Source organism: Rhopalosiphum padi, chromosome 2, assembly GCF_020882245.1.
Source record: "Rhopalosiphum padi isolate XX-2018 chromosome 2, ASM2088224v1, whole genome shotgun sequence".
NCBI classification, from domain to species: domain Eukaryota; kingdom Metazoa; phylum Arthropoda; class Insecta; order Hemiptera; family Aphididae; genus Rhopalosiphum; species Rhopalosiphum padi.
Window position 1 is genome coordinate 42341746 of NC_083598.1, and position 14551 is coordinate 42356296.

Sequence of the window (14551 nt, forward strand, 5' to 3'; positions counted from 1 at the left end):
ACATATATTACGGAATATAGGGTTGCATAAGATGGTTGTTGACGTTATTGCGTGAGAACTGTCTTAGAGTTAAAATATAGGAGCGGAAATAATCCTTATAATATAATACCAATATGTATATATTTAGTTTGTTGTTATTATCAAAACTCGCTATTAGTTCTTGAAGGACTATAATAAGAAATTTAGAATAAATTGACAAATTCTACATCCAAAAACATTCTGAAAGAAGACACTTGGCTACTGCAAAATTAAGATAAATTAATCTAAATGTTTTTAATTTTTAACTTCGGTGGCAGTTATTAAATACCAATTTTGTAATTTATCGAGATAAATGGTTTTGTATGAATACGTATGGTATCTACAGTTTTCTCGCGACTACTTATTTATTAGGTAGGTCCACACGACCATGAAAACGAACAGAGTAAAATGTATTTATGGGGGAGATTTCTGTAATCTAGTGGGTCTGGGGTAGGGGTAATGAAAATTGGGCCCACAAAAATTCAAAAAATTATTCTTAGAACTAAACTAATTCTATAGAAGTCTGTAGACGCGTTTATCCGCACTTGTGTACGGTAGTTTTATACGTTGTCTAATGGAAGATAATACGTGCAGACCAGGTACGGCACGACAAAACAACCACGATATAATATTTTAATAATAATGGACTGTATTCCGTAAACACATATATTATATAACATAATAAAATAATAATAATAGTACCTAACCTTACCGGGTCGACCTACTCTAATGTAATATAATATATTGATATTAAATACTAATACATATTTTGTGATTTTTTTAACATATAACAAATATATAAACGAGTGTGACCTGATCAGCAACAGGAAAAGGACAAACGAAAACGCTTCAAACTGGATCACCGTCGAGCCATCCCACAACATACAGTATACTATAATATATTATATTATAATAATGTTCAAAAGCGGTAAACTATACCCGGTAGTGTAATAATATAATAATCGGACCGAATATAAAAATATCAGTCAAATCGCGATGACACTATATAATTTTAATTATTAGTACACACCGTGTGTACTGTGTAAAATAATAATTACGAACAGCCAAATAATATTAATATACGAATAATAATAATAATTAATGGTGTCGGAACGACTACAATAACGACGGTCACGCATCGATGCCACGGACGATCGGCCCTGTGCGTTGTCATAATATTTCTCAGGCGGCCGGTGGAAGCACCATCAGTCCATCAAGTCATCGATGTCACGGTCACATTCCAATCAATCGATAACGATTGATTCCGATAACATCAATTGATATCGAACAAATGGGTAATGGTCAGCACGCAGTGATAGAAATCAACGACGAACTAGACGACTCAGGTGGCATGTCAAACCACTCACACAAGAGTTGGCGGGGGACTTAAATTGCGTCAAACATTTGGCCAATATCGATAGTTGATACAGAAGCTAAAGAAAAATCATAAATAATCATTTGTGTACTGTGTATACATACGATATACATAAAATAATATAATTGCAGAGCGCGTTAGTTATATTAGAAATTTTTATAATCAAATCGGCGCGATGACATTGGATAATAAATATAGTAATAATAATACTAAATTAAATAACTAACGTGCTAGGAGCGACACCGTGTTGAAACGTATTATTGGTGTAGTTTATATTTATCAATAATAATAATTAGGGCTTTCATTTTATAAATGCACATTTCACCATTATTTATATGAATGGGCAAGTTTTTAATTCCCAACTTAAGAAAATATCTAATAGTTCAAGGAAATTAGTACTATATTGAAAATATACAAATGTATTCAATTTAAGTTGTTTTTTAAATAAATTTAAAAAAATTTTTTTTAGACTAAAACTCAATGAGAGATGAAAACAAATCTGAAAAAAAGGAAAATAATTATCTCCGATAAATAATCAAATTTATCTATTTTTGTATCATATCTACAATTAATATTATTATTATATATTATAAATGTTATACAATTTTTTTAAATGCATATTTTAATAGCATATTTAGTGAATTTTTAGGGCATAAATACGTACATATTTTAAGTATTTTAAGGTTTTTTAGGGCATGAAGTCCCTAGTCCTCATAATAATAAATAAAATCGTATGCACACAGTAGTACAGTATGTATGAACAAATAACTATTGTAAAAAAGTGAGAGCGATAATTATTGTACGCTGCGATAGCGAAATGACAAGAATGACGATAAAATAATCATAACAACAATCGTTTTGGTTCTACGAAAATACTTATAAGAGATTGATAATAATGAGTGGATTGCAAGGTATCTAAAGACAGTATATTAATACCACTTATGTGACAATAACAAAAATAATAATAAAACAGCTATTATGCCAACCTTTAAGCGTAAACATACGAGATTTTCACAATTATTATTATTATGAATGCATGAAATATATGTATTATCATTTTTCATTTGTTTGTACCGACGAGAAACAAAATGATTCCACTTTAATGAAATTAATAGAAGTTGCAAATAAAATATAAGTCATATAGGTTTTAAGTATACTACCTTAATTATGTGTATAATATTAACTTATAATTATATATTATAATTCAATATGTTATAATACATTTTATATGCCATATTTTAGTCAGAAAAACTTTAATGAATCACTCAATCAACCAATACGCCCCCCCACACACAAAACATGCAAAACATGTATACAAAAACTACCCATGCAACTTGATACTAATATCGTAATGCTCAGTTAATTTTATTGGTATATTTCAGTTCAATGTAAAGAACTTAATTTATATTAATAAAACTTCATTTTATTTTCCACAGGCAAAAGGTGGTTAGTGGTTAGAAAAAAATATGAAATAGCACGCCAAGTAATAACCAAATACAATAATGATTATAGAACATTTTATATTTATTGGAAAAGGTGCAACATAATATGCACTATTAATTTATGTAAGTACATAGGATACAGCCATACTAAATAAAAATAAAATAATAATATTTAAAATAATGTTAAAATTTAGGTAATATTAATTCTAACAAAAAAAAAAAAAAAAAATAAGAAGAATTAAATTAAAAAATAAACAATTTACAAAATAAAAACTATAATTCCGTTCAATTAATAAATAATTTAAATAATTTAATATTTATGTCTATAATAAAATATTGTATCTTGTATAAATAAAAATTATGAAACATATGTGTCATACAGTTTGCGAATCCAATGAATGTGTGGTCTAAGATCTGTAAAAGCTGAGACTGAATTATTACTCTCTGGATTCTTCAGACTCGCTATTCCAGTTAAATAATGATAACTAGATTGTGAAAAAGTTAAGCCTGAACCACTATCCCCTTTGTTAATTCCATGACCTGAAACTAAAAATATTTTTTCATACTACAAAAGACAGACTCATACGACTATTGTAAGGCAATAGTTATAATACGGATTTATATTATTAATTATAAATGATAATATAAGTACCTACCAGTCATTTTTTCAAAATGTGATATATAGTAAAAGTGTTACGTGGACCTGATACTAAACCTATTGTTCAGTTAATATAAGTAATATAGGTCTGTTGTTGATTTATTATAATAACAATATTATTAACCTATCTTTTGACCTTTGAGTACCTATTTAAAATTTCTTTAATTTTTATTTATTTTTAAAAGTAAAAGCATATTGTATTTGCTAGCAGAAACCATCTCCAAAGTTGAAAATTATTTTTATTGTCCAAAAAATTTTAACAGACAAAAAAAACACATAATTGAAAAACAAATACATTCATCACTCCACTCAAAATCATAAATTATATATGAATAATATAGATTGTGGTTTCTGAACAAAACAAATCAATCAATAAATCGATATTATGTGTCTTATTTTATTTTTTTACTAAATGTTTAATGTTAGAGCTTTATAGATTAAATCTAAGTAAAGTACCTATGTAATTTAATTGTTACTATATTATATTTCCAATAACTAGTTAATACTAAATTTAATATAACATATAATATACTATGCTGTTATAAAAAATTGTATAAAATAAAAGATCTATATTGAATATTGAGTCATATTGTGATTATATGTTGCTAAAAAAAATGTTTAATTATGCTATTTTATGAAATCATCAAGTAAATTTAGGAGTTAAGTTCGATCAGCAGTTTAACAATTAATGATGTAATTTGTGTATAATTTATTTTATTTGATAAATCTATATACAGAAAAAAAAATATTAATTTACCCAATGTAGAGCCGGCGCAAAACTTATCACCAAACAGAAATACTTCAAATATGTTATACATATTTCGACAAGAACTAAGGTCAATATATGGTAAAGATACTTCTAATAAAACAGGATTTGATATTGTTCCATTTAACTTTTTTTCCCAAATAACAATCTGTAAATGTATAATACTATTATTAAATGTTTAATATTAATATATTTTTAAATATGAATTGGTAATGAGTATAATTATTATTAAAAAGTTCGACTAATTAACATTTTTTAATTTTGAAAATCGATATTATTATTATATGATTTGTATATGTAAACAATTATTCAATTGTATGTATTTCATCAGTGTTTTCTTAACAACTACAATAAAAGGTATATAATTTAAAATGTGTATGTATTAAACAGTAATCAGGTAATTCAAAATATTATCTCAAAATTTGGTTAGATTAAATGCAGTGTTTATAAATCATAATTTAAAAGGTGTAAAATAGCTTAACGTATAACTAAACATAATTTTAGTTTTATATTTAAGTATATTTACACTTAAGAATAAAATATAATATTAGTTAGCTTTTCCATAATTATGTAAAACACAGTACTATACGAATAAGAATCATAAAATTAAACTAAATTATAAGTTCCATACCAACAATTATTTGGGTATTTATTAACTATGCATGGCTATGATATAAAAGCTGTTATGAGTGATGTATGACCTTTTTATGGTGCTGTCGTTATCGCGCGCATCTCTCGATACCGCTGCTTGAATGTAGAACATGTCAAACCTATTTAAACTTTTTTTTACCAAAAAATACGGTTTTTTTAATTCAAAATAATGAGGCTTACCAAATGGTTTTATGGTAAACACCTATCACACAAATTTGGACGACAATTTTCCCAAAATCGAATAAATTGTGATTTATGATATCTTATTTCGATCATCCAATATTATGTTTCATGGTAAATGTCCATATTATTTAAATTTTTATCGCTAAAATATTTAAATAATTACCTGATATAAATTTCAAAAAGCTGATATTTTACATCTTATATTAAATTCTACTCTACATTTTTGATGATAAGTGTTTTTATAGTCAATTTCTGAAGTATAAGCTCTACTTGAAATACGAAACCATATTTTTATGCCACATTTTGTTGACTATTGCGCCTATAAACCACAATATTAATATTCAATAATGATACAACTAACCTTTCCTTGAGCTCCATTCTCTATATTGTATTTATAATCCCAATCGATACAAACAGGTTCAACGACATTACTAAAAGAAACTTTCTTTGCTAATACAATAACAGCTATATCTTGAGTATAAAAACCTTCAGCTCCATAATATTTTTCATCCACATAAACCATTTCCACCTATTTAATTGTTTTGATTTGTATTATACAGATCATATACATATTATTATTATTATTATTATTATAATTATTAGATTCGAAGATTATACTTTTAAAATTTCAATGACTTACATCCACTATTTGAGTAGAGTTATTATGAATTAATGTAAAATTTCTATCATATTTTCCAACAGCGATTTTGTATTTACCATCAGTTATTGTTATATTTTTAGACATACCTTTTTTCCAAAAACAATGTGCCGCTAGAAATATAATTTGGTAATTTTCATTCGTTCTTATATAATATTATACAAAGTTTTACCAGAAATTACTAAATTTTGAGTAATTATTGATCCTCCACATTGTAATTCATATTTGGAAGTACTTGCATTAAATTTATATATTATAACATTCCAAGGCGTTGTTCCAATAAATGCTTTCTCACCATTACCTCCTTGGTGTTTGGTATGTATTCTACCGCAGTCTAAAATAATATTTGAAATGATACAAGTACAATATATATATACTACTAATAATTCAATTTACATTACACCTAACGATTATATTTTATTTGTATAAAATTTATACCTTAAAGCATTTGGATAGAGTGACAATAAGTTAATGTATTTTACTAAGTAATAAATACACATAAATTGTGTATATTTGTGTATATTATGTTCATATGATAAAAATACAATTACTTCGAATGCACGTATTATATAAATTATTATTCCACATTCCATTAGACTGACAAAGTAATTCATTTGGAGTAGCTTTTTGTCCTTTTGGTACAATATATGTTGGCTTGCATAATGGTTTAGCTATTGTTTTGGGTAGCGAAGGATTTGAACAATTGGCATATTTACCATTTAGAGTACATTTAATATCTAAGCTATCTGATTCTAGAGCCGGACACATTTCTATAAACATATAAACAAATCTTAATCAAACAAAACCAAACATTGGAATTATCATTTACAGTTAATTTAGTTATTACAATGTACAAGTAACAATAAAAACCTTACTGAAACATTTTACCTGAAAAATGTAGTATAGACATTTTATATTTCTCCGCGAAAACCTAAAAACATTGGGTTAAACACTAGGGAATATTTAGAAATATGGTGCTTCAAGTTTACAATTATACAGTGCCCCTTTTTATTAACATATTTTAACTACCCGCATAGACATAATTATAAGTTGCTATATGTGACTTAGTTATAAGCTATACGCCTATACTTATATGTGTATAATATAGGAGTTATTTATTTCTATACTAATTTACTAATTCCTAAAATCCACAAACGGACTTATTTACACATTTTTATAAAACGTTGGTCAGAAATGTAGATTTAAAATATCCATAAATAGATAAAAAATAAAAATTCGAAATGCCATTAAAAATAATTGATAAAAGTACCTAACCATAAGATAAGTTTAGAAAATTTTGACAAAAAAGCAAAGTTAGATTTTATTTAAAAACTATAGTGTTGCATAATTATTTTTGTTTTTGTTAAGGTATCCTGATTATTTAGAAATCTTAGTACTTTTTATTTAAAGTTGTTTTTTTATAATCATATGTCCAACTAAAACTATTTGGTAATATACCTATTAGGGCCATCATAATATATGTTATATTTTATAAACATTATATTACTGTACTTAGACATACCTATTTTTTTCTCCAAATCCAATCTAGCTTCAGCCATTACATCATTAGGGATTCCTGGTGCAACACAAATATACCATCCAGCATCATGAATCGTAACGGAATCGATTATTAATTTGTGATTTTCCAATGTAACCTGTTCAATACAATATACCAAAATAAACGATTTTTATATCAATTAGATATATTTACATAATTAAATACACTTTATCCTAAGATATTATATTTTTCAATTTTATAATTTAAAGTTGTAACCATAAGTGGAACTACCGCTTGGGCCAACTGGGCCATGTCCTAGGCTAATTGGCTCCGTATTGATGTATACACTAAACTTTCTAAGAATATATTATTATTTTAAATGTAATAAAATAAATTAGGTATAAGGTATAAACGCGAAAAAAAATAAGAAATTAATAGTACGTAATAAATAGAATAGTTGAAATGTTTAAAATATATTTAGTATCAGTATTTCAAATATAAGATTTAAGTTTAAATTAATAGTGATACAATTTTAGATTTTTAACATCAATAATTACTTATGTATAACATTTGTATTGTAATAAAAACCATTGGTGTTCCCTATCGCACTCCAGGGTTAGGTTAGGTTAGGCTTCTTTTAGTATGATAGGTGCAAAATGACTCTATCTCATGGGTGGCCCAGTCTAATGAAAATGTCTAGTTCCGCCTATGATTGTAACTATTAATATTAATTTAGAAATCACAATTCAAGAATATTTACTTCTTTGCTATCAAAAATTAAATTAAAATGGAATACAAGTTTAATAATATACGAGTAGTATTAATAATCTCACTTTATTGTTACTCTTCAACTGTTTAAATTTTGAGAAATCCACACTTTTTATGTCCATATCCATTAGATTTGTATCATTTGAATAGTACCATCTGAGTGCCCATCCATGATGATAATCAAAAGCATTGCAACTAAATTGGGCAACCATTCCAGTCTTTAACAGCAAATCTTGTGGGTAATCGAGAGAAGGGGGCAATTTGTTTTTATCCTCTGATAATGAAACGTATTTATTAGTAATATGTTATTAACTAGTAAACTAGTAATTTATTCAATTATTTATAAATCCTTTTTACCATAAACACCAACATTGAATTTAAATTGAATTGAACCTTTACTATTTTTCACCACGCACTTATAATTTCCAGCATCCGATAATCTTACCGACTTTGAAGTGTAATAATTATCAATAAATTGTATACCATCAAGTATTGCTTTTCTTTTAACGAGTAGGTTGCCATCTTTATACCATGAAAATACTGTATCACTTGAACCTGAATTTAAAATTATTTATTAATTACTAATACTAGCAATACTAATACTAATACTGACTCAGAAACTCTTATATTTCCTGACAATATAAAACACTAAATTACAACATTAAATATCATATTACAATATTAATTTATTAATTGTATTGCCTATTTAAACTTATGATAGAAATATTAATATAGGTATTATAAAACCACAATATAATTAAATAGTTAACATAGGTAATTTGATATTTCAGTGTAACAATTTGACTATAAAATGTAAGACTACAATTATTGCATTATTTGATTTAAATTATTTTCTTTTTGTAGTTGCCGTGGGAAGTGTATTAAAACCTTAATAAATCAAATACAATTTAATGACACATGTCAGTTCAATTATTGTATCATAATATTTAATAATAATTTTTAAATAAACTTTACACAACGAATAACATTTTATAAACTTTATAAGTAATGATGTATGAGTTGTTTAAGTTTTGGCTTGTGCGTTTCAAGCAACATATGTAATTAGAGTATTTAAAATTCCATATAATGTAATTATTTTGATTTTGATTTTCTACCCAATTTCCATATAAAATGTGTTAATTAAAATTTTAAAAATTCAAATTGACCACTAATAATAATTAATAATTATCTGTTCAAAAAAACTATTGATTATTAATAAATAATATTATCATTATATAGAATTATAGAACTTAAAACTAATAACAGATCGAAATTATTTGAATATTACAATATTAGTATCAAGTTGCACAGGTGGTTTTTGTATACAATTTTTTTGGAAGTTGATTGATTGAGTGATATTCATTGAAGTTTTTCTGACCAAAATATACCTATATTTTGAAGTAGCAATTAAGTAAATATAAATAGATGTGATCAAAATTTTTTGAGTTATCAACTAACAGTTATATTTATTTCACAAATTTCAATGATACAATAAACAGTTTTGAATACAGACATATAATATTTATTATGAAATATAAAAATACTCTAAAATAATAAATGTATACTTATTTTATGATTTATAATATACGATTATTGTTATTATTTTATAACGTTAATGGGTCTTTAACTTTGGAATATTGTATTTTACTAGATCTTCACAAACTACTCAATTTGTCAAATTTGTCACACAATAATTATTTGTAAGAATAGTTATTATACTTGAATCATATATTCTAATCTTAAATAACTATGTATACAGTTAAAGGAGTCTAAAAATTAGCCATGAATAATATGGCCAGGTCTAAGAGATTATTCCCTACACTTATAAGTGCTAGAGAATACAATTACCTACTAGATACAAATATACAATTTACATTATTACTTTCCTTCAGATATTTGGAGAGCACTCGAGGTCGTGTACTCGAGAATTTGATCAAGTACTCTGACAAAAAAAATTGCTATCTATTATAAATAATAATAATAATAATATGAAGTAAATAAAAATCTTGCACCTTATCTTACTCGTAATAAATTGTATTTATATATTTATAGTAATTTAATTAAAAACAACTTTAAACACGTGATTCCAGATAAATACAACATGCATATTGTATATATCTTGTTACAAAAAAGAAGACTCAGTTGTCGATTAAGATTAGATATTGGTGATATGACTTAGTGCGCACATGCTGGTGAAAAAGACGACATGGTCATGCCTGTTAGAATGGCTGGAAACTTCATCAAACACATCTGCGTCCAATAAACTAGCTTTGTCCTTGATAGCAGAGACCCTTATTCGGCCATCCATATCTCTGATGCCATACGAGGAAATCACAATTCTTAGGCTTTATTATCACAACAATAGATACATGTGAGTTTCTACGCGACCTTACAATATGAATCGTCCTTTTCATCAGTGATGAATGATTTATATTAAATGTTTTCGCTATCTGCGCGCGTCAACTAGGCCGTTATTTATTTATTATCTTTAAACTGCTATACAATGATACGTCATTATATAACCATACAGATCAATAACAATCCATTTAAAAAAAAAAAAAACATATATTTTTAATGTATTTTAAGGTTTTTTTAGACTTTAAGCGAATAAAATTGAAAATATAGGAACATTTTTCAGTTTTGGTGTGAAATCAATATTGAATATATGAAGTACAAATAATTTTGTGACCATTTTTGTTTAATTAGGTACATATTCAAAAAAATGCTTATTGTATTTAATTTTGACTTATCACACAAAATATTAAATTTATTTCCATTGCTTCAAAAAACCACCCTCAGAGGTTACAAATATATAAATCATGGTCACAAAACTAAAAAAAATAAATCACTGTAAAATCATTACATTTATAACTTCAGCCGGAATATAAGATTAAGCCAGGCAAATTATAGCTATATAAAATCGTTCTCAGGAAACAATTTTATATCATTGTTGAAATCTAATATTACATATTAAGACAGTTTTACTTATCGTCAGCTTAGTGTAGCAAAGCAAAGAGTGTGGATAATATATTATACATTATATGAATAAGTATTGTTAATAAATGTATTGCTTACTCTTAAATGGACAACTAAGATGTAGAGTTCTGTTAACTAATAACGGTACATTTTCTGTGAAATCTTTTTGAAATGTTACTTTAGAGTTTTTGTCTTCGGTTAAAGATATATCCAAAACAAATCCACGCTTTTCGTAAAACGTACCAGTCCTGTTCGTACTTTTTATACTGCAAGAATATTGGCCTGAATCTAAATCACTCAAATCTTCGAATTTCAACCTATATAAAACCGTTAAATACAATAATAATATGCAAATATTAGATATTTAAATATTCATTTTCTTAATTATTCTTTATTTAAATAATTATTTATGACTTATGTACCATTGTGATCTGCTAAATACATTTAATTGCTTTTTTCCGTTCGTCCATCTATTATTGTTGTAAATCTTTTTCCATTCAAAACTATTGGTCTTAAAGTCTCCTGAATAATCGCATTTTATATTTAAATCATATGTACTTTTAAAATATACCGAAATAATAACATCTTCTTCATCTAAAATGAAAACAATAAAACTGTTTAGTGTCGTATACTATGAACTAAATGGCCGTACATGGATATAATATTGTATTTTATGTAGCATGGGGACACAATATCATAATAACATAATTCGAATATATGTATTTTAACGCGTAACTCACTAATATAAGTAGTGCTCGAGAAGCAAATTATGTCGAGGCAACATATGGCATTTAACATCGTCACTATCGTGTATGCTAGATAAATCCCGTTTCTGTTATATAGTTCGGTATGAATGTGTGTGCGTGCGTATGTGTGTGTATGTGCAATGATCGTATAGAAAGAGTGGCATACGGAAAATGTTTATAAGCACTGCGAGCCTTAATAATTAAGTTGTTTTGTGAAATATTTTTTAATATTAAATTAATATTTACGTACACCTACTGTACCTAGTGCATGTAAATAAACCGTTAAATCGATTTAATTGTATACATTGTACTTCTAACAAAATTATCAATGTAAAATGTATGTACTAATACACTATTATTATTAATTTACGTGTAGTTTATGTCTGTGAATCAGTTATTACCTTCTAATATTATGTCTTTGGAATCAGCTTGATGGTACAATTTCGCGATCAATAAAAATAATATAAAAACATTCATTGGTAATTTTCGTATTAAAATCAAATGATAGATCATTTATCTGAAATAAAAAAAAATATTACTTATATGATATACTAAACAACATAATATTACACATAATTTTAATTAAATAGTTAAAAAGTGTAGTTAAGGATACGTTTCTGTGTTTCAAAGAATCATATATCCCCACTTTAGAATTTTACTATGTATTGATTTATACAAACACGTTAATAAAATATGTCAACACTTAAAACTTTTAAAGCAGATTTTAATAACAAATTGGTTGTAGTTGGAACTGAGGGTATTAAAATTAAAATGTCCACTACATTTTAAAATATTCAGGAAAAAACAAAAAATGGAAGAAATATTGTAATTCTGTCTATATTATGAAATAATCATCGAAATATTTTACTTTTTGAACCATATTTGGACATTTTTAATATTATAACATTTATAACGATTCCTCAATTTATACTTGGAAGAATCAAAAAAAAAAAAAAAAAAAACATAAGAAAAAACCAATTTTATTTTTTCGGTGTGTTGGGTATTTAAATTGATATAATGTGATACAATTTTTGTTGTCCTGCATATTATTATTTTTTTTTTAGATGAAAAAAAATTAAAAATTTAGATAAATACGTATTATTTCACCATCGTGCTCTTTTATAACCTAGTTAACTTGCAATTACTCGCACCACTGGGGAAATCAGTTCTGAAATAAATTAGAGTCACCAAAATTCGATAATTAAATAATTTTTCGAATAATAAATAATCATTATATTATAATGCATATAACAATAAACGAAGGTGATGCGAATAAGTCTCTAATAATAGAGGCAGCGACGATAGCGTCGGTACTGGCCGACGTATTACAAATTTATAATGTATTTACTTATACTTTACGACCTTTACGTATAATTTGATAATAATTAACGTAATTGAAATATGAATGTGTTTGAAGTCCGACGACGGTGGAGGCAATATCAGAATCAGAAGGTAATACGAATACTATAATCTGTTACGCGTATATATAAATTACAAAAATATAAATATCATGGCGGCGAAAGAACAACACTGGTTCATACACACATCGGAAGTGACGGTCAATAAAACTTGAACACGACAGTTCTAAACAATTTAAATATATAAAAAAAATCATACAGACTTTGTAACGGTGTTGCACTGAAGACCAACGGAACAAAACTGATTTCGGATTTCCGAGTATGACACGGTGTTGACCAGGCAGTCGATGAACTGGGCTAAGCCTCGCGACTCGCGGTATCGGCCAAACTGGTATATTTTTATATTATAAAAAATGTAAAATTGCCTACCGAACAAATATTAAGTTTTTTTATTGATAGTACGAACTTTTTACAGCCTGTGGGCTGTGGTATTGATTTATAAGACAAGTTAATAACTAAAATGTTGTATAATATATTATTATATCGATAAATAAATATAAAGTTATTGATAAAAATTAATCGAATGTGATACTACTACAGTAGATAAACAAATGGTTAATATTACTTTTTATATTATGTGAATTAACCGCTGAAACGCAGATATTACTAAATATATTTTTGTAATAATATTCATATTTTATATCATCAATTTAATTAATTAAATATTAACAGGGGCCCCCCTGTTGCAGCCCTCCTAGCCCCCCTCTAAGTTTGTCTCTGATTATTATTGTTTGTAAAGTTCAATTGATACATTATAGTTATAACATCACGTCGCAGGTATACTCACGTGATTAATAATTACCTTAAACGAAATACATGATATTAGACTTTCTGATACATCAGCATTTCGGATGCTGTTCGGGATTTCCGTTCATATAATTATTATTTACTTCAACTACATTCTTGATTACGGTATTCGATAAGGTATAATATTTTTAATTCATTTTTTAACATTTTCTGCAGTTGATGTATATTCACAGAATATTCGCTAAAAACTCTAATCGCTAATTATTGTTTTCTTTTTCATCGTAATTCATGGGTTGGGTTTTAATCGATTCCATTAATGACTTTTTCTGACCTAGTTGGCTTTTAACATTTATTATGGTGTTCATTATCAATATTTACTAAAGCCTAAATAAATTATCTTTATACGATTTCCATTTCATATGGCTTGTTGTTACTTTTTTACCATTAATTAATGGCGATTTGTACATTTTAATTATGTTATTTATAAGCTATAACATTACTATTTTTTATTGAGATTAAGGTACTTGATTTTATTATTATTGTTAATGTTGCGATTTAAAATTTTCCATTCCCTTTTTGGTGATAAATTATAGTTTCCCTATTATCAATACAATTTTCTTTAAAACATAAAATTTATTATGATAATT

The 14551-nt window shown here is 26.2% G+C and overlaps 1 protein-coding gene across 4 annotated transcripts; it reads right to left on the bottom strand.

Moving 5' to 3' along the window:
* Positions 1-2941: 2941 nt before the first annotated feature.
* Positions 2942-13740, bottom strand: LOC132922471 (uncharacterized). 4 transcript variants are annotated; one of them, XM_060986014.1, is made up of 13 exons: positions 13361-13740; positions 12141-12256; positions 11416-11587; positions 11093-11310; positions 8375-8572; positions 8083-8291; positions 7274-7406; positions 6303-6521; positions 5924-6085; positions 5734-5864; positions 5455-5622; positions 4251-4407; positions 2942-3381 (listed from the first exon to the last, which is right to left on the bottom strand). In XM_060986014.1, exons 2-13 carry the CDS (start codon positions 12250-12252, stop codon positions 3194-3196), a joined length of 2067 nt encoding a protein of 688 aa, XP_060841997.1. In that variant the 5' UTR covers positions 12253-12256; positions 13361-13740; the 3' UTR covers positions 2942-3193. The 4 variants fall into 4 exon arrangements, with proteins under 4 accessions (XP_060841997.1, XP_060842000.1, XP_060842001.1 ...); XM_060986017.1 differs by having other exon boundaries at positions 13357-13740; XM_060986018.1 differs by having other exon boundaries at positions 13102-13740.
* Positions 13741-14551: the final 811 nt, after the last annotated feature.

Bases quoted from the DNA above. Each gene is read 5' to 3' on its own strand.
- LOC132922471 (XM_060986014.1), bottom strand. From the start codon at position 12,252: ATGATCTATCATTTGATTTTAATACGAAAATTACCAATGAATGTTTTT. The intron at 11,311-11,415 runs GTACATAAGTCA...GGTTTTATATAG, and splicing joins GTATTTAGCAGATCACAATG to GTTGAAATTCGAAGATTTGA. The intron at 6,522-7,273 runs GTATGTCTAAGT...ATATGTTTATAG, and splicing joins GGATTTGGAGAAAAAAATAG to AAATGTGTCCGGCTCTAGAA.